General features: G+C 39.9%; 1 protein-coding gene across 3 annotated transcripts in view; it reads left to right on the top strand.

Moving 5' to 3' along the window:
• LOC144494859 (SWI/SNF-related matrix-associated actin-dependent regulator of chromatin subfamily A member 2-like) overlaps positions 1-22,104 on the top strand; it is a 132,857-nt gene that overhangs the window by 22,992 nt on the left and 87,761 nt on the right. For all 3 annotated transcript variants that reach the window (XM_078214314.1, XM_078214315.1, XM_078214313.1), the window contains exons 4-8: positions 843-1,172; positions 12,216-12,308; positions 14,914-15,160; positions 16,238-16,364; positions 19,926-20,099. In XM_078214314.1, the coding sequence (XP_078070440.1) occupies positions 843-1,172; positions 12,216-12,308; positions 14,914-15,160; positions 16,238-16,364; positions 19,926-20,099 (971 nt within the window). The remainder of the gene's footprint in view (positions 1-842; positions 1,173-12,215; positions 12,309-14,913; positions 15,161-16,237; positions 16,365-19,925; positions 20,100-22,104) is intronic.

Raw genomic sequence — 22,104 nt, 5'->3', positions numbered from 1 at the left:
GCCTGAGGTATGGTGGCCTTCCGGTTAAATCGCCATGAGTCACCTCTCTCAAAAAGGGGGAGAGCAGCCTATGGTCCTCTGGGACTTTGGCAACTTTCATTTAATTCATTATTAGACCAAAGACAGGCGCTGACAATTCATGCTCTCCTAACCCCCTCTCCCCTGAAATGGCTTCTAGCTACTCCACACTCCTTCAGTTCAACAGCTTTTTTCATGGTGCCCACTCCAACTGTTATTTGCTTTCTTAATTATTCAGTTTTGCAACTTTGATTCTGATTCCTGTAGCTCTATTCCCATTGTGAGCATGACTGGAGGAGACAGATGTAAGCACCAGGAACAAGTGACAGCCAGCAATTAACTGCAGAGAAATATGGAAGAGGATAACTGAAAGAAACAGGGTGGAAAGAGAAAGCGGGACGTAGAAACAGATTAACCAAGAAAGATTAAAGACACAATTAGATTGTAATAGAGAAATACAAAGAACAATATCACTGTTGATGTCCCAAAAATCATCTTGACAAGGCCTACAATACTTGGGTTTCTGAATATTTCTTTCAGAAATCATAATATGGTTAACAAGTAGAATGAGTTAGATCTTGGCTTGCCCAAAATCCACCTCTTACGCTCTAAATCTCTGGTGAATCCTTTGAGGCAACTGCAAGATGTTGATTACAAACTGGTGAGGTCAGTTATTGTAGGATGCAAGCAGAGCAATGCACTCCAAGCCTAACTACCTGTGAAGAATATCACAGATCTACTAGTGTACCCTAAAGATAATGGTGCAATACGTTTTGTGTTCATTTTTACATTTAGAATCTGATAACAGAATATTTTCTATGCAGGTTATCTATCTCCTCATCCATCTCCTATGAGTGTACCAGAGCATGTTCCCAGTCCAATGTCAGCAGGTGGCCCTACTCCTCCTCAGATTCCACCAGCCCAGGCTACACCAATGTTGCAAGGAGATCCTCAAGTCATGAACCAGCAGAACCGAGGTCCTTCACCTTTCAACCCAGTTCAGCTTCATCAATTAAGGGCTCAAATTCTGGCCTATAAAATGCTTGCTAGAGGACAACCATTGCCGGATAACTTGCAGCTTGCTGTTCAGGGAAAACGAACACTACCGAGTATGCAACAGCAAGTAGCCCCCATTGTGTACAACAGACCACCTAGTAAGTATGCATTTTGTTATTTCTTCCATATGGAAAAAAAAATCTTGATTCTATATGTATTAGCAGATTTTTGAAAACTAAAGCAGTTTGAATTAGTTAAGTTTAAGCATCCAGGCAGTAAAGTTGTTTATGAATTGTTGTTTACTTGCAGTAGGAAAAGATTTTACACTTATTTGTCTGAAGAGTTGAAATCTTGAGTTCTGATAATTGAGTTCAGACATTTGATGTTGGGGAGCTAGAGATGTTGGGGGCAGTGGGTATCGATTCATTCTAATGCAAATTGGATGGATTTCTTATGAACAAAGAGCTGGTAAGTGTGGTATGCTCGGAAGGAAAAAACTCAGTTTGGGCCTATGATTCCTAAAGCTCACCATCACTGTTCTTATTGTGTCATTCATTGTACTATGTGATTAGGAACTAGATGGGCCATGGGTTTTTTTTCATATAGAAAATTCTACTAAACTCCATTCTTGTAATAGTATAAAGGGGTAGTGCAGGTAAAGTTTTCTTAACAAAACTCCGAAAAGGGAGGGGGAGCATGTGGGTAGAGATACAAGAAGACAGGGAAGGGAGACCGGTGACAAATAGGGGGACAATTCAGGAAGGCTTACAAAATCACAGCAGGGTTGAGTATGTAATTTGTCGGGAGAATATTGCCTTTTAGTAGGATTGATTCACAAAGTAGAATTTGAATGGTGGGTCAGATTTGCTCCCTTCACTTGACCAGTCTTGAACTTTCTTCTCTGTAGAAGAGGTGGAGTGGGTGTGTGTAGACTAGATCACTAGATCCCAAAGTTGTTCTGAAGGAAGTTCCAGTAAATTCCTGTGACAACTGCAGGGGGTAATACTCAGTGAGAAATCAGAATGATTTCTAACTTAATGCAGAAAAACATGATCCCGGACTTTCTGTTAAAGTGATGGGGATTGAGCAGCATCATCTTTACAATGGTAGACGCCTACTCTTGCTAAGATTCGGTGGGGGTTGTTGAAGGGGGGGGACTAGTGTTATGTGGGGAAATATCAGTGGGAGCATGATGGCTTTCACAGTATCACTTGACCTTAATTTCCATTTGGCTTCGATTTCATTCTCACTTGCGTCTCCTGTTCGCAAAGTTCTGTTTCAAGCTACTTTTTCTGTATCTGCTGTGTTTTCAAAGACGACAGTTTTTAATGCGATTCACATAAAACCTTTTTACTTTCAACTTTTATTTTACATAAACTGCTACCTAATTCAAAACAGTTACTGATTACAATCTTAAGTAATTCTTATTTCCACTCCTCTCTATCTGCATTTAATGGATACAGAGAAGTGGAAATAAGAATTACTTGAGATTCCATTTGCAGCTGCCATTTTACAATTGACAGATGCTGATGGAATACCATTTGTTTCTGTATTGATGGGGCTGTGGAAGGGTTACCTGTAGAATCTAACTGAATAATGTTAAATTGCTAATTTGTGGAACATTTGCAGTGTTTTATGTTTGAAATGTAACCTATTCATCCATCTCAGGAGATTAAGGTCCGCAATGATGCAATAGTGGCAAATTCATTGAAATGAACAGCTTAGAGGGCTAGCTCTTAATTCCACAGAATTGAAACAACTTGTCCAGACAAACAAAAATATTTTGTATTTGTCTTTTTATCAAAGATTTATAGATTTTACCTATGGTAAATCAGTAAGGAGTTTAGAGCTCTCACAGTCAGTTCAAAAATTTGGATGTTATTCTGTTACATATAGCATCACTGTCCTCTTATTGGAAGTATTGGCCTCTTTTTAAAATGCTGAGGTAGTGTGATTTATTACTATTCGCATATAAAATGTATGGTCCAGCTAACCAAAGCTGCTTTTGGACAATTTGATATTTAAATACACCAGTGTATGTTTTTTAATTTTGCTATGGAAGTAAATTTAATATTTAACTTTGATTGTTTGCAATGAAAGTTTTAGTGTCCACAAGTTTATTTCAAAATAACTACTCGTTTCCTCTCATCTGATCCAAATTATGACAACTTCTAAAACCTAGCAGTGACAACATAATATTAGTGGACAGTCAAGCATTTAACATCAGAGGATATGGTGGTGTACTGGTAAATGCTGATGGTAAATGCTGAGTTATTCCAAATCCCAAAAGGGAAACTTGAAAGGATTGCCCTCAACTATATTTTGCAATTCGATTTAATATGAGGAAAGATTTGAAATCCAGGGAATGATGTCCCAGAGGTTTTGTGATCACTTTAAATAATATAAATGTTATTAAGCAATAAAATTTACAACAATAAAGTACTAGAGGTATACTTAACTAAGACAATGGTTGTACACAGTATCACCAATTTGATGCTTCCAAACAATCGTTACTTCCCTACCTTAGGAACTAATTCTCTCCAAATGTTCCACAACACCTTTATAGATATTAAAAACTATAAAAATCTAGTAACAGTTATCACATCATGCAGTTGTGCATCTCTTTGGGGTTGCTTCTGAGGTAGAACAAGGGGCTTGCTTTTCAAGACGGTCTTTCTTCATAGACACTGCTTGCTGAGAGTTAAACTGCTATTCCTGCCTTTGGTTGAGGTCTAACTAACAGCTCATTGGTATACAGTTTTCCCCTTTGATCTTCCCCTATCTGAGCTAACACCTTCAGAAATTGCACTTAATTACCTTCATTTCTTGAGTAGCTTTTAGAGCGTAAATGTAAAGTACCCTTACTCTATGACCCTTTCCTCGCACTCTGTCCCTTCCTTTGAACCTGTTCTACATAATTTAAATCCCTTTATGTTTTGTTTCCCATTGTTACCAACTTGCCTTCAGTAACCATCTGTTTGCAATGTTACTAAGCTCATCAACATCTCCAAAAGCACTAATTCCATTAACATAGCCGAGCAGTCTCCACTTATGTTTTCCCACAGTTTTAAAAATATATCACCAACTGAAAATATTCCAATTTCTTGAATTTCCCTGATACTTTCATGTTTTTCTGACATGATGTCACTGGACTGGTAATCCAGAGGCCCAGCCTAATGCTCTGGGGACATGGGTTCAAATCCCACAGTAAGAAGTCTCACAACACCAGGTTAAAGTCCAACAGGTTTATTTGGTAGCAAATACCATAAGCTTTCGGAGCGCTGCTCCTTTGTCAGATGGAGTGGAAATGTGCTCTCAAACAGTGCACAGAGACACAAAATTAAGTTACAGAATACTGATTAGAATGCGAATCCCTACAGCCAGCCAGATCTTAAAGATACAGACAATGTGGGTGGAGGGAGCATTAAACACAGGTTAAAGAGATGTGTATTGTCTCCAGACAGGACAGCCTGCAAGTCCAGGAGGCAAGCTGTGGGGGTTACTGATAATGTGACATAAATCCAACATCCCGGTTTAGGCCGTCCTCATGTGTGTGGAACTTGGCTATCAGTTTCTGCTCAGCGACTCTGCACTGTCGTGTGTCGTGAAGGCCGTCTTGGAGAACGCTTACCTGAAGATCCGAGGCTGAATGCCCGTGACTGCTGAAGGTGCTCCCCGGGGGAGCACCTTCAGCAGTTCCACACACATGAGGACGGCCTAAACCGGGATGTTGGATTTATGTCACATTATCAGTAACCCCCACAGCTTGCCTCCTGGACTTGCAGGCTGTCCTGTCTGGAGACAATACACATCTCTTTAACCTGTGTTTAATACTCCCTCCACCCACATTGTCTGTATCTTTAAGACCTGGCTGGCTGTAGGGATTCGCATTCTAATCAGTATTCTGTAACTTGATTTTGTGTCTCTGTGCATTGTTTGAGAGCACATTTCCACTCCATCTGACAAAGGAGCAGCGCTCCGAAAGCTTATGGTATTTGCTACCAAATAAACCTGTTGGACTTTAACCTGGTGTTGTGAGACTTCTTACTGTGTCCACCCCAGTCCAACGCCGGCATCTCCACATCATGACTTCAAATCCCACCACAGCAGCTGGTGAAAGTTAAATGCAATTAATTAACAAAAAAAATCTGGAATTGGAAAGGATACCATGGAGTTGTAATCAATAGTTATTAAAACCTAATTGGTTCACTAATATCTTTTAGGGAAGGACATTTTCCATTCTTGTCTCATCTTGTCTACATGTGACTCTTAACTGCTCTCTGAAATGGCCTGGCAAGCCACTCAGTTCAAGGACCATTTGGGATGGGCAACAAATGATTTTGCCAGTGATGCCCACATCCCATAAAATAATACATTAAAAAAAACTTGCCTTAAAATGGAGGAATTAAATTGAGTTCAAATGATGAAACTATTGGAATAGGTGATGTTTGGATAATTTTGGTTGTTAGTCAGTATTACAGGGTTGTCAATATATTCATAAGCTCCACCTCCATTCTGGTTCTTGAGTATGTAGTAAAATGTCAGAGTTTAGGGCGCCTATGGTGTGATTGCTGAGCATTATCAGGATCTATTTCTTGTTCTATGTTGGGACAATTCAGTGAAGTATTACTCAGTGTTTTAGAAAACTAATGATGGCTTTTGTAAAATTGAAGTCTTGATGCACATGCCATTGTTTTCTTTACCCAGTTAAAAATTCCTGTAACTGGTGAAATCAATTTTCCCTGGGTAGTTGCTGACAGCCATGCTTTCTAAGGAAGGACACTGAAATGTTGCAAAGCTTGTAGGTTCCGAAATTTCACTAAGATAACAATTAATTTAATCTTGGATGCTGATAAGTACTTTATTAGAAGGCTCACATGAACTGTTAAACTGTACATTTGAAGATATTGCCAACAGTCTTCACACCATTGTGGACCCTGCAAGTGTTAATTTCCTGCAGGTAATTTTCAGGACAGATTTCTGTGTTTTCTTATTTTATGCCTAGGGGGAAAAAGGAATTAAGAGACTAGCTTCATAATAAATTTGATCTGAATTTTTAAATTTATCTAAGAAACCAGATTAATTGATTTTTTAAAAAAAATTCTATTTTTGTTTATTACAATGTTACACATGACTTTTCTCTCCAACTTTAATTTTCTTAACAATTGCATTCCTCAGAACAAAAAAGCCTGCCCATTCACTTTCTACAAAATGCAGGCACCATGTAAATCTCTGATACCAGTATAAACTAGCAAAAAAATACTTAACACAAATATTCATAATCGAAACTTGGCTCCAGTGCTTCCCTGCTTTTCATAAGCAGCATGATGCAACCTGCCAGGCTTCTGAACATCTAAATACATCTCCTGGCAAATGACTGGATGACAGTTGTTTACATTCCCTGGAGGCTTTTTACCAAGCAGAATTCCTAGGACCCACTTTGTAGCCATTTTTTCCCTTCTCTTCAGCAAATATCTCTGAAAATTTTTCTGCTGAAGTTTGTTAGTGTGCCATCTTAAGAGTGAACTCCCAGGAGGAACTATATGCTGATCATCTGCTATCCGCATATGCAGGATTTCATGACTACAATCCCTGTGACTATCAACAACAAAGCTACTGCGGATCTGACTCTCCCAATTTTATATTTTTGTTTGTGATCGTTTTCCTCAGCAATATGTAAATGCAGCAGGAAATGTGTTTTTGGATGGGGTAATTTGCAAAAACTTTGCTCGTTACAGGAGAAAAAAAATGAAACAAAGGAGAGTGGGAGCTAAGTGGGAGAAGCAGAGGAATTGGACTGACTTTAATTTTGGTGGTGCAGCAAACCCAGGGAACAACAAAAGAAGGAAAAGGGAAGGACAGTTAGTCTTGCATTGGAGGAGATGGAATGGAGAAGGGCAGATGTACTCGGTTGGGAAGTGAGTTTCTTTCTGAGCAGGGGTGAGAAAGGGATTGGAGATGGATCATGTTGAGGTGGTGATTGTTTGAGTGAGGCTGGATAATGAGAGAAGAGAGAATTGACAAGCACACTCACCATCTAAGAAAGCAAAGGGAAAGCCTGTTACACTTATTTGGCACTGCAGGAGGTGGCATGAATGGTTGCTGATAGGACTTGGCAGCTCCACAGTATAAAAGACTGCATCATATATAATATTCTGAAGCTACACTTAATGTATACTGGCCTTTTTCCTGTAAACACGAGTCTACTACTATGTCATTAAAGGCTTATTTCACAAGGTCAAAACCTAGCTTTCTAAATTAACTAGGGTTATTCAATCTTAACTGAACCTTGGATTTATGTTACCCTGAGGTAACCTGCTACCTCTCTCTCTGCTTGCTTTTGGCAACTTGCCAGCATCCCCATTATATGTCAGTTTTTATATATGTATGTATAGAAGTGTTAGTGACCATTATTTTTAGATGAAATAAAGATTTCTACCTTTTTAATACCCATATTGATCTAAATTTTGAATTAGGATTTCATGCTATTCTTGTGGCATATTTCGTTATCTAAAATGTAGTCTTGGAGCTGTGTGTCTGTAAGCAGTAGTTTCATGTGTACTTTGGAAATATCATATGCACATTATAAAATGGAGTTTGATACCTTTTTACATTTGCACAATTTTACCAAAATATGTGCATGCTTTTCTGAATTTGGATATGTGTATTTAAAAAATGACACAAATATATTTAAACGTCATCTTATCTGCCAGCAAGTATGCTTTTCATTTGACAATTAGTGATAGCTATGTAGCAATGATGGAAAATATTGAGATGTTTAATTCGATGCGCTTAAACTAGTGTGTTTAAGCTCTTTAGTTGTTTCATTTTAGGTTTTTGAAGTTCTGCGCATGATTATCTAGACATACCTATCACCTTGCAGATCTTCATTTAAACATCTGTAATGTATTTACATAGTCATGTTTAACTTAAGTCTTCAATGAGCACCTGTGTGAGTTGGACTTTGGAACTTCAAGCACAGATTGTAGTTTATGGCTTGACATTACATTTAGCATCAAGGTATGACAAAAGTATGTTTTAAACTTCACAATTTAAAAACAATATCCTAAGTACGTGCTAAATAAGAAATATTAACACTTGGTGCAAAGGTCATAAAGTTGTGTTTAAATCAGTTGAGAATTAGACACACTACAGTTGTGAATGTTTCCATGTGTTTACTATTTCGTAGACATATGGTTTGCATGTTTTATTTTTTCCACTTTTATTCTTTGGAGTTTTTGTTTTTAAACATAGCTGGTCCTAGGTTTGTGGTTTAATTCGGTTCGCCATTGTCCCTTTTGGTTATGCCTAGGTTTGCACCCACATTCCATAATGGTAAATGAGTCTAAAATCTTCCATGAACCGGTGCAACCTAGTGGGTGGCACAGTGGTTAGCACTGCTGCCTCAACACCAGGGTTCGATTCCCGACTGGGTCACTGTCTGTGCGGAGTCTGCACATTCTCCTCGTGTCTGCGTGGGTTTCCTCCGGGTGATCCGGTTTCGTCCCGCAGTCTGAAAGATGTGCAGGTTTGGTGCATTGGCCATGCTAAATTCCCTCTCGGTGTACCTGAACAGGCGTCGGAGTGTGGCGACTAGGGGATTTTTACAGTAACTTCATTGCAGTGTTAATGTAAGCTTACTTGTGACACTAATAAATAAACTTTATTTTTAAAAAACTGACAATGTTTTCAAGCATAATTTTTAAAAGTTGCATCAAAAAATTTGGAATGTTTGCAGTTTTATTAATACAGCTGTAAATGGGTTTGTCATTTAAAAATAAGCATTTGTAACCTGATTTTTTTTTAAAAAATGCGAATTAGTATAAAAGATTAGATGGCAACATTTGTTCATTGTATTTGTGTACAAGTCTGTTTTTTAAAATAAAAGCTTTGCAATGGTGTCCATTTGTGTTCTTGCATCAAAAACCAAAGAAGTCAGAATTAGTAGAAATTTGCAATGGTGATTCATGTGATCTGTGAGCTTGGCCAATGTTGTGTATGGGGTCAGGGTCTTATCTGTCTATGGAACAATGAACACATGGAAAATGTCCACAAGTGGAAAGCATGTCTAATTCTCAATTGATTGAAGCATATGTTTTTGTGACCTTTATACCAAACCTCTTAGATTTGGCATGTAGCTAGGCAAGCTTTTTGTTCTCCACAATGTTTGTAGTAAGGAAGGGTTTTAACACTTTAATTAAAATGCATCTTGCATTAGAGTGCAAACCAGAATGTTTTGTAATGCTGAATGAAAATAAATTTCTCCATTTGATATTGTGACTATAACTACAGCCTGTGGTCATTTAATGTTTCCAGTAATTTATTATCAATGCTCTTAGATCAAAAAATATTCTTGTTAGGGTTCATATTGCTGCTTTTATTGCCTGGTTTTGATGTAATTGTTGGTTGGAAAATTTATGAGGGGAGCCTGGAAAGTTCCGTTCTTTGTTTAAATTGTAGCTGAAATTTGCAACTGTTCTAGTCAAAGGTTCTACATGAGAGCCTGTCTTGCCTAAACTTTCACCACTTCATCATCTTAAACTTGCTATTGCACTGGGCCTCATGTTGCCACAATCAGTCATTAACCTGCACACTAATGTTAAATATTTTGTATCTTGTCTGGCATATGGATAAACAGTTAATGGGAAAGGTCTACATTTTTTGATGGGGCTTTTGTCAAAATTGAACTTTTGTTGGTGGCAGATTTGCCTTGTAAAGAAGTATTTTTTCTCTGAAAGATGGTTTATTGAATGGAACTTTTAGCTCTTAAGCCAAAATATATTTGCTTTCTATTTATAAACAAGATCACTTCCTTTGGTTAACAAAGGTTTGGGGATTGGATAGCTCAGTTGGCTAGATGGCTGAAGTGTGTTGCAAAATGATATTATAGTGTGGGTTCAACCCTCATACCAGTTGTGGCAGTTCATGGAGAATTGCCTCCTTCCCTTGATCCATGGTTGTAGAGTAATGTCCCTCAGGCTATATATAACCAATTGCCTCTCTGTAATGGAGAGAGATGCCAATGGTCCTTTTGAGAAACGATGAAGCACAGAATCATAGAAACCCTACAGCACAGAAAGAGGCCATTCGGCCCGTCGAGTCTGCACCGACCACAATCCCATCCAGGCCCTACCCCCATATCCCTACGTATTTACCCACTAATCCCTCTAACCTACGCATCTCAGGACACTAAGGGCAATTTTAGCATGGCCAATCAACCTAACCCGCACATCTTTGGACAGATGCTGAATGGTGGTAGAATGTGCCTCCAATTTCTTGGCAGGGGAAGAATAATGAGAACTCATTGAACTTGTAGTATGATCCAAAATTTGAAGGGTTTTTCTTGGTGCCATCAGCAAGGTAGCATTTGGAAGTATTTATTGAGATCCTGACACCCAAGTTTGAACATTTGTTGTGTATGTCAATGTTCCAATTTTTTAAGCCAATTAGTATACACCTGTTTATTTGTTTGGAAGGTGAATAAATAAGGACAAATACTAATAATCTATCATAGTCATGAACCTACTTTGTTCATTGGAAGAAGTTGGCAACCCAACTGTTGGCTACCAATCAGACTATTCTTAGATTCTCTCTTGACAGAGCCTCAAGGAGCTTTTAAGATTATTTTTGCAATGGTGTCTGTCAATGATGGGACTCCTATCCCTAAAATGAAGGCTTCTCAGTCTGAACCTCAGTCTAGAATTGGAGCACACAATCTAGGCTGAAGCGTTTGCAGCACAGGGGAAGTATTGAATTGTTGAAGGTGTTTTCTTCACATGAAGTGTTAAATCAAAGCTTCGTCTGCCCTTACATTTAAATGTAAAAGATCCTGGGCTGATTTTCATTCTGGGGTTTGGAATCTTCGCACAAAACGTTTCTGGCTTCCGACCCCACACATCATCAGTGGCACAACACAATTTTCAAAGTATCAACCAGTAATTGGCTCAGAGTGGTGTTTCACCAATTTAAAGATGTTGGGTGCAGACGGCAAAGTATGAAAGGGTGATTTGAAGGGCAAATGACGGACTTGGGCCTGCTGTTGGCTTTGAAAATGGATGAGGAGGGTAAGTGAGGGCCAGTGCTGCAATAAATATTCATTTCTTAAAAGCAATTACACCATTAGTTGCTGGAGTGACCATCCCCTCCACGCCAACACGAATTGACTTATGAAAGATAGTCATACCTATGTTGAATAACCTAAGATTTGCAATATATCTGACAGCAGATTATATGTATTTAGTGACCACATTACTATAAAATGTGTTTAATTCATAAATACAAACATAGAAATTAGGAGCAGGAGTTGGCCATTCAGCTCCTTGAGCCTGTCATGGTGGATCTGATTGTGACCTCAACTCTATTTTCTTGTCTACCCCAATACCCTGTAACTCCCTTGTCAATCAAGAATCTATCTAACTTGGTTTTAAAAAATATTGAATGACTCTGCCACCACTGCTCTCTAGGGAACGGAATGCCAAAGACTAATGGCTCTTAGAGGAAAAAAAATTATCATCTCCATCGTAAATTGGAGACATCTTATTTTTAAAATGTGTCTCCTATTTCCCCATAAGGTGAAGCATCATCATCTACCTTGTCAAGTCCCCTCAGGGTCTTTGTCTGTTTCAATAAGATCGTCTCTCATTTATCTAAATTCCAATGGATGCAGGCCCAACCTTTCCCAATAAGATAACCCCTTTATCCCTGGTATCAGTCAAGTAAACCTTATCTGAACTGCTTCAAATGCAATTATATCCTTTCTTTACAGGCGGCATGGTGGCACAGTAGTTAGTACTGCTGCCCCACAGCACCAGGGACCTGGTTTGATTCCAGCCTTGTGTGACTGTGTGGTGTTTGCACTTGCTCCCTGTGTCTGTGTAGGTTTCCTCCGGGTGCTCCAATTTCCTCCCACCCTCCAAAGATATGCAGGTTAGGTGGATTGCTATGTTGCCCCTTATTGTCCAAGGTGGTGCAAGTCAGTGGATTATCCATGGTAAGTGTGCGGAGTTATGGAGACAGGATGAAGGGTGGGTCTGGGTAAGTTGCTGTTTTGGAGAGTTGGTGCAGACTCGATAGGCCAAATGGCCTCCTCCTACACTGTAAAATTCTATGGTTCTAATCACTTGATTGTACTGCAACCTCCTACAGAGGTGGATTTACTCTTTATCTGAAATAAGGCTTAATATTAATTTCTTAATTTTTAGACATGGGTATGCATTCAATGGCTGGTCAAGCTGTAGGACCTTCACAAATAATGCCAGGACATGTTCCTAATGTTCCCAAGCCCTGGACAGAAGGTAAGTAAATCTTCCAGAATAATTGATGTTTTCATGCTACATATCTATTGTAATTATTAAGGAACACTGTGAATTATATTCATTATATTTTAACTGTGATTGGGCCACTTTCCTAGATTTATCTGTTGGTTGGCCTTCCATGTGCTCCTGGAACTATTGGTTTAGCAAAAAGCTGTCATGTTTATTTTTCTTCATTTATGAGATGTGGGCGTGACTGACTAGGCCAGCATGTACTGCCCATCCCTAATTGCCCTTAAGAAAGCTGCCCTGCCTTATTGAACCGCTGCAGTCCCTGTGATATAGACACATCTACAGTGCTGTTGAGGAGAGAGTTTCAGGATAAGGTAAGTCCATTCAAAAGTCTGACAGCAGCAGGGAAGAAGCTGTTCTTGAGTCGGTCGGTACGTGACCTCAGACTTTTGTATCTTTTTCCCGATGGAAAAAGGTGGAAGAGAGAATGTCCGGGATTCATGAGGTCCTTGATTATGCTGGCTGCTTTGCTGAGGCAGCGGGAAGTGTAGACAGAGTCAATGGATGGGAGGCTGGTTTGCGTGATGAATTGGGCTACATTCACGACCTTTTGTAGTTCCTTGCAGTCCTAGGCAGAGCAGGCGCTATACCAAGCTGTGATACAACCAGAAAGAATGCTTTCTATGGTGCATGTAAAAGTTGGTGAGAGTCGTAGTTGACATGCCAAATTTCCTTAGTCTTCTGAGAAAGTAGAGGCTTTCTTAACAATAGTGTTGGCATGGGGGGACCAGGACATGTTATTGGTGATCTGGACACCTAGAAACTTGAAACTCTCGACCCTTTCTACTTTGTCCCAGTTGATGTAGACAGGGACATGTTTTTCTTTACACCTCCTGAAGTCGATGACAATCTGCTTCATTTTGTTGACATTGAGGGAGAGATTACTGTTGCCGCACCAGTTCACCAGATTTTCTATCTCATTCCTGTACTCGGATCTCAAACAATGATGAGACAGACCCACTATGGTGGTGTCGTCAGTAAGTTTGAAAATCGAATTGGAGGGGAATTTAGCTACACAGTCATAGGTGTATAAGGAGTATAGTAGGGGGCTGAGAACACAGCCTTGTGGGCCACTGTGCATTCATCAGCAAACATTCCCTTTTCTGACCTTATGATGAAAAGAAGGTAATTGAAGCAGCTGAAATTGGTTTAGCCTAGCACACTACCCTGAGGAGCTCCTGCAATGATGTCCTAGAGCTGAGATGACTGACCTCCAACCACCACCACTGCCTTCCTTTTATACCAGGTCTGACCTTAACCAGTGGAGAATTCTACCCAATTCCCATTGGCTTTAGTTTTGCTAGGGCCCCTTGATGCCATTTGGTCAAATGCTGCCTTGATGTCAAGAGCAATCACTCTCACCGCATTGAGATGCAGAGTACGGAATCTCACTGATAGCCCTGCTAAATAAATGAATGCTACATTTTAGCTGAAAGTGAGTTTTAGTTGTATTCTAATTGTTGTATTGAGATAGATACTTTAGAAAATCTGGTTTGTGGTGCTTCACTTTCATGGATTAAAATTAATCAGAATAGGGTGCATCTGTTTAATTGTTTTTGCTCCTTCCTTTTCCACCCTCCTTTAGCCCAAACACATGGGGGGGGGGGGGGGGATTCCCCCCCCCCAAAAAAGTGCCGAATTCACATAAAAACTGGACTAAATCGTGCTTTTTTTTTCCAGCGGGAGTTTCAAAATGAATTTCCCACATTCTGTGTACTGCGGAGTGTACTTGCATAAATCACACTGAAAATCAGTGGGCGTGGCCTATTCCTGCTGGAGAGGCCAGCAGCATAGCTCTAAAAGGGCCACTGCACATGAGCCGATTTATCAACTCCGAGATCAGCATATGCGCTGTGACCCCTGTCTGCTGGCCTCCCGATCAGTGAACCCCCCCCCCCCCATCTGCCCTGCCCAAAGGGCAGTGCACAGATGCTGTCTGGGGGGGGATGCTAGCAGACCTGGAGATGTCGGTCCAAGTCCCGCTAATTATATTAAAATACCCCCCAGAATACCTACTGCAGCTCTGTGCCTATTTCCGCGTGGAGTTGACAGTGTCAGAAATCTGGCGCTAGGAGAGGTGCTCTGGGCCAGACGCCCAATGCGGACCGTGCTAACCCGGCCCTGCTGAAATCTCCCGGTCCACTGTGCTAATAGCGCAGCAGGATGGCAGAATCGCCCCCATGTATATTGATAGATGAATTTCCTGAAAGCAAATCAGTCTTGGTATTTCATAAAATGCAGTAAAAAAGTGAAGCAAGCGATACTTATTATATCAATTTACATCTATGCTGTCCTTGGTTTGGATAATTTAATAGTTCAGTCCATTGATCATTCCTAATTTGAGTGCAATAAGTCAGAAGATATTTTCTCTTTCATTTTCAATTCATATCACCCTCCTATTTTTGCTCTACTCCTGTACCAGATTAACCAATTGCAAATGGCTTAAATGCCTTTCTCGGTTTTGAGCTGAATAATTTGAAAACTAACAATTAGTTCAAGTTATAATGGATGCTTTTTCTATCGCACCTAATTTAGAATGGATAGTATAATAAACCCTTTTTCATTTGGCTTTTAGGACAAGGTAATGAAATGGGCATTCCTAATACGCCTCAGAAAATGCCTACTCAAGCTACATGTGGAAGACCTTCTCCTGCACCAGCTATACAAGCAACTCCAACTGGCCCTGGGGCCTCACTGTCGCAACAACCTGTTGTCCAGCCTTCACCTACCATCCAACTCCATCAAAAGCAAAACCGTATAACACCCATCCAAAAACCACAGGGATTGGATCCTGTCGAAATTCTTCAAGAACGTGAGTACAGGTGAGTTGAATTGTTAATACTGCAATCACTCGGACATGATGCCTGCTGAACAACAATCTGTTTTAATACTATCTCGTTTGGGTATATGTATCGGCTTTCCTATGAGAGTTTGTCTTTATATGAAAACATCGTATAATTTCAAGACTGGTTTTTGCTTGTTTTAGACTGTGTGCATGCCTAGATATTTTATTGGTAATAAAAGACTTACTGTTTCTTATATTTACTTTGTTTTGAATAGTGATAATACCATCAAACGATTTTGAGAGTAACTTGCCTAATGATTCATTACCCTTCATCTGCACTAAAAAGTTGAATGCGAGTCTCCTCCCTCAGCAAACTGGTTTGAAGAAATCCATCCGTGTTAAGAAGCTAAATTGGTTTAATACACACTATTGAAATAACCAGAATTCCATTAATGTTTTTGTTTGCATGAATAGCTCTATTGATATTCAGCTTTAATAACATCGATTTCATTAAAGCTTCCTGAATTTCTCTTAAAATGGCCTTGCCAGTCCAATCATAGTTAAGACAAGTATCAGGAAAGATTAGACAGAGTAAATTTTGTTCTTTAGAAGAAAGAAAATGTGGAAATGACCTGATAAAATAATCTTTAAAATTTGGAGGTGTGTTGGACAGTATAGATGTGAAGAGAATGATTCCACTTGTGGGAGAAACCAAACATAGGGATCATAAACCACAAGATAGCTATTAATAAGACAAACAGGAACATAAGGAGAATTTTTTTAATTTAGTAGTTAAAATGTAAATCTCAACTTCACAGATAGTAGTTGAAGTAAAGAGTTTAGGCACTTTCAAAAGGAATGTATATGAAAGAAAAGAGAATGTAAAACACGCTAATAAAGTTGCAATGGAATGGCCTGTTTCTGTGCTGCATTTTCTAATTGTATTAGAGGAACAAAATGGTATAGGATCACATACATAATATTTAAGAATATCCTGTTTTCAAATTTTTTTTATTTTTAAAAAATTTCCAAAAATCATTTATCATTAAACCATATGTCACTTGAACGTCTTTTGCAATTTAATTGTACAATTCTTCATTTTTTTTTCACAAAGACTTCAAGCTCGAATTGCTCATCGTATTCAAGAGCTTGAAAATTTGCCTGGTTCTTTGCCACCGGATTTGCGCAATAAAGCTACTGTTGAATTAAAAGCTCTTAGACTACTGAACTTCCAACGGCAGGTTTGTATTAATAGAAACATAGAATGATACAGAACAAGAGCTGTTCACCCAATTGTGCCTTTAAAGCTGTACAATTAATCCAATTTCTCTGCCCTTTCTCCACAACCTTGCATTTCTTTTCTTCCTTCAACTGTTTATTCAATTCCTTTTTGAAAGTTACTTCTGAATCAACTTTTCAGGTAGTGCATTCCAGATCACAGCAATCACTACATTAAGGAAAATACATCTGTCTCTCTTATCCTCTGGTTATTGATAATTCTACCACAGGAAACATTTTTCTTTTAATCACTCAATCAAACATAGAACAGTAGAGCACAGAACAGGCCCTTCGGCCCACGATGTTGTGCCGAGCTTTATCTGAAACCAAGATCAAGCTATCCCACTCCCTATCATCCTGGTGTGCTCCATGTGCCTATCCAATAACCGCTTAAATGTTCCTAAAGTGTCTGACTCCACTATCACTGCAGGCAGTCCATTCCACACCCCAACCACTCTCTGCGTAAAGAACCTACCTCTGATATCCTTCCTATATCTCCCACCACGAACCCTATAGTTATGCCCCCTTGTAATAGCTCCATCCACCCGAGGAAATAGTCTTTGAACGTTCACTCTATCTATCCCCTTCATCATTTTATAAACCTCTATTAAGTCTCCCCTCAGCCTCCTCCGCTCCAGAGAGAACAGCCCTAGCTCCCTCAACCTTTCCTCATAAGACCTACCCTCCAAACCAGGCAGCATCCTGGTAAATCTCCTCTGCACTCTTTCCAGCGCTTCCACTTCCTTCTTATAGTGAGGTGACCAGAACTGCACACAATATTCCAAATGTGGTCTCACCAAGGTCCTGTACAGTTGCAGCATAACCCCACGGCTCTTAAACTCCAACCCCCTGTTAATAAAAGCTAACACACTATAGGCCTTCTTCACAGCTCTATCCACTTGAGTGGCAACCTTTAGAGATCTGTGGATATGGACCCCAAGATCTCTCTGTTCCTCCACAGTCTTCAGAACCCTACCTTTGACCCTGTAATCCACATTTAAATTAGTCCTACCAAAATGAATCACCCCACATTTATCAGGGTTAAACTCCATTTGCCATTTTTCAGCCCAGCTTTGCATCCTATCTATGTCTCTTTGCAGCCTACAACAGCCCTCCACCTCATCCACTACTCCACCAATCTTGGTGTCATCAGCAAATTTACTGATCCACCCTTCAGCCCCCTCCTCTAAGTCATTAATAAAAATCACAAAGAGCAGAGGACCAAGCACTGATCCCTGTGGCACTCCGCTAGCAAAACCTGTCATGATTTTGAACACCTCAATTAAATATTCCCTGAGCCTTCTCTGAACATAGCTAAAATAAATGTTGGTCCCTTGGAAGCAGAGACAAAATCAATTTTTATGGGGAATGAGGAAATGGCAGAGACTTGTGTCTATCTTCACAGTAGGAGACACGTGCCAGCAATAGAAGATAACAAAGGGGCTGAAGAGATGAGCAAATTAAAGTAATTAACATCAGCAGAGAAAAATTACTGGAGAAACTTGAAGCAGCCAACATAATTAAGGACCCCACGCAGCCCGGACGTTCTCTCTTCCACCTTCTTCCGTCGGGAAAAAGATACAAAAGTCTGAGGTTACGTACCAACTGTCTCAAGAACAGCTTCTTCCCTGTGGCCATCAAACTTTTGAATGGACTTACCTTGCATTAAGTTGATCTTTCTCTACACCCTAGCTATGACTGTAACACTATATTCTGCACTCTCTCATTTCCTCCTCTGTGTATGCTTTGTCTGTAGCGCATAATCAACAATACTTTTCACTGTATACAAATACATGTACAATAATAAATCAAATCAAAAGACTAAAAATGTGAAAAGTCTCCTGGATCTGATGGCCTACATCCTAGAGTTCTGAAGATGATAGTTGCAGAGATGGTGGATGGGTGGGCTAAGATTTTCCAGAATTCCCTGGATTCTGCAATCTCCAGGCCAATTGACATCAATCATTGGAAAAGTGCTGGAATAGGATAGGGGCAGTGGGCCTGGGCAAGGCGATCTTTCAGAGAGTCGGTACAGACTCAATGGGCCAAATGCCACCACCTGCACTGGAGGCATTCTATGGATCCTAAGTGGGCAACAGGTGGCAGAAGGGCATTAGTGAAGCAAATGAGTTTTTAAGGCAATTGACAATAGTTAACAACCTTAAGACGTAGGAGCGGAAGAAGGCATTCAATCAGTCTAGTCTGCTCCATCCAATGAGATCATAACTGATTTGATGTGATAATTCTCCACTTTCCTGCCTTAATCCTCGATTCCCTTACTGATTTAAAAACCTGTGCCAGTCTCAGCCTTGAACATAATGTCCCAGCTTCTGCAGCTCTCTGCGGTGAAGAATTCCACGGATTCACTACCATTACTAAGACTAGTTTGTAATTCTAGATGTGTTAATTGAATTGAATTTCTATTTGAACCCATGTCCCATGAGTTTGGGGCTCTGGGTTACTAGACAGTGACTAGCTGTCAGGTATATGCATATAACCAGGTGTCTCTCTTCCTGAATACTTTGTAAAATTGTGGCATTAATTTGTTTTATCCAGAAATGGGATGTACAGTTTTACAAATCTTTATTATCCTAAATGATTTACTGTGAGTGGTGCAATTTGGGCATTTGGCTAACGTTTACTGAATTATCATGATACTAATCGTGAACATTTACAGTACAGTGCCAATATACCTCATGAACACTACTGAACTGGGTTAGCATGTAACAGACTTTGGAACACTGCTGGAGTGCAACTCAGAGTCACTAATAATCTTAATTCCTAATACAGACTGAGCATATCATAGGTTTCAAATGTAAAGTGAGGAGAAGCTTCTTCACACAAGGAGTGGCTCGGGTCTGGAATGCACTGTCTGGAGGTGTGGTGGAGGCAGGCTCAATTGAGACATTCAAGAGAGCACTAGATGATTATGTGCAAGGGTACATGAAAAAGGCAGAAGAATGGCATTAAGCTATGATGCTCATTTGGCGAGCTGTTGATGCTGTGAAATGTGTGGCTATGTTGCAGGCCTGATTTATGTTTGGATATATTTTTCATCTGCATGTTGAACCATTTAATTTTTGAAATAATATTGAAATCAATCCTTCAGCACTGTAGGGATTCTTTTCTATTCTGTGAATAAGCTGTAATGTGTATAAAATGATGGTCTAATTGGCACAATTGGATTGGCCAAGCTAAATTTCTCCTTGGTGTCCCAAGATGTGTAGATTAGATGGATTAGCCGTGGGAAATGTGTGGGGTTACGGGGAAAGGGTGGGGGAGAGGGCCTGGGTAAGATACTCTGTCAGAATCGATGCAGACTTGATGGGCCAAATGGTCTTTTCTGCACAGTAGGGATTCTATGATTTCAATCAATAAAGGTATAAACCATAATTTTATATTTCCCTACTGACTGGCTAGAACTGCAGAAAGTGTAAAACTGTACCTAGCTCTCAAATAATCTGTGTTTTGTAATGGACTACATAAAAAATGAAGTTGGAATTTTTTTTTCTAAAACAACACAGCTGAGGCAAGAAGTGGTTGCCTGTATGCGCCGAGACACGACTCTGGAGACAGCACTCAATGTGAAGGCCTACAAACGTAGTAAACGGCAGTCTTTAAGAGAAGCTCGTATCACAGAGAAGCTGGAGAAACAACAGAAGATCGAACAAGAGCGCAAGCGCAGGCAGAAACATCAGGTATGCTCATAGTCTTTCTCTATGATTGAACCAGCTGTGAGGGATAAGTCAATAGAGGAAAATTGTCTCCGTCTGCAATCCAGATCAATTTTGTAAAAGAAAAGCTGCCTCTCCTCCAATTTGTACCACCCTATTTGCAGTTTCAAAAAAATTTGCAATCCAAGTAGTCCCAGCTCTTGTGGTTAAAAAATTAAACCAATATTTCAGACACTTAGTCCCACTTAATTTGTGTCTGCTTTAGGGTGTTATGGTATTTGGAGTTGCAAAAATTCAGACAATTACAGCCAAGTTGAAATCAGGTTTACAGTTTATATTGTACATCTAGAAATGTTTAATAAGTATTGCACAAGAGTATATGCATTCTGATTATCTTCCATAGAGTCATAGAGGTTTACAGCATGGAAACAGGCCCTTCGGCCCAACTTGTCCATGCCTCCCTATTTTGAAACCCCTAAACTAATCCCAATTGCCTGCATTTGGCCCATATCCCTCTATACCCATCTTATCTATGTAACTGCCTAAATGCTTCTTAAAAGACAAAATTGTACCGCCTCTATTACTACCTCTGGCAGCTTGTTCCAGACACTCACCACCCTCTGTGTGAAAAAATTGTCCCCCTGGACACTTTTTTGTATCTCTCACCTTAAGCCTATGCCCTCTAGTTTTAGACTCCCCTACCTTTGGGAAAAGATATTGACTATCTAGCTGATCTATGCCCCTCATTATTTTATAGACCTCTCTAAGATCACCCCTCAGCCTTCTACATTCCAGAGAAAAAAAGTCCCAGTCCATCCAGCCTCTCCTCATAACTCAAACCATCAAATCCCGGTAACATCCTAGTAAATCTTTTCTGCACTCTTTCTAGTTTAATAATATCCTTTCTACAATAGGGTGACCAGAACTGTACACAGTATTCCAAGTGTGTCCTTACCAATGTCTTGTACAACTTCAACAAGATGTCCCAACTCCTGTATTCAATGTTCTGACCAATGAAACCAAGCATGCTGAATGCCGCCATCACCACTCTGTCCACCTGTGACTCCACTTTCAAGGAGCTATGAACATGTACCCCTAGATCTCTTTGTTCTGTAACTCTCCCCAACGCCCTATCATTAACTGAGTAAGCCCTGCCCTGGTTCAATCTACCAAAATGCATCAGCTCGCATTTATCTAAATTAATACTAGCTCTGTTTTAGTAATCTTCCTAGTTGTGACAATTTTTATATACTTGCTAACTAAAAATAATTACCAAACAAATAATTCATCATTGAATGTGGTAAATTGTTTTATAAACAATGGATTACTGAACCAAATAGAGTTAGAAAATATAATCAAAAAATCTGAAGTACACCCTGTTGGAAGAATAAGAAGTTCTGGGTGAGTTCCTCACCCAACACCAATGTACTGCTTAAAGTTTTAAAGTTTATTTATTAGTGTCACAATTAGGCTTACATTAACACGGTAACAAAGTTGCTGTGAAAATCCCCTAGTCGCCACACTCTGGTGTCTGTTCGGGTACACTGGGCAGGCTACAAACTCCTCTGAACAATACTTTTTTTGTCCAGAGGCAGGTTACACTTTAAAAGTCACTGAACTCTCATGAAGTTTATTTCAGTGTGTGGTAAATTCCAAATTGCCATGTGGCTACACATCTTAGAAGAAGCATGACTTCCTCCCACTCAGCCCATTCTCCCTCGCCTCTAAAGCCTGGTGCCATCTCAATCTTTCGTTGGTTCCAACACACCTTCTCTTCTGACAAATCACATTGTGTTCCCAATCCCTATCTCTTCTTATTGGTCCCATTCTCTTGCTCTTTACAACTCTTTCTCCCTCTACCCCCTTGCCCCACCCCTCCTTTCCTAACCCATCCCCTTTCCCTCTCTCCTCACACATGCCATAGCTCATCCTTCTTGACTTTCAGGATGCACACAGCCTGACAGTCTGGATTTGGATCGTAAACGATCTTAAACATTATTCATACACTTGCATGATCTAGCTGTTCATC

This window comes from Mustelus asterias, chromosome 6, assembly GCF_964213995.1.
Source record: "Mustelus asterias chromosome 6, sMusAst1.hap1.1, whole genome shotgun sequence".
NCBI lineage: Eukaryota > Metazoa > Chordata > Chondrichthyes > Carcharhiniformes > Triakidae > Mustelus > Mustelus asterias.
This window is presented reverse-complemented; position numbering and strand designations above follow the sequence as displayed.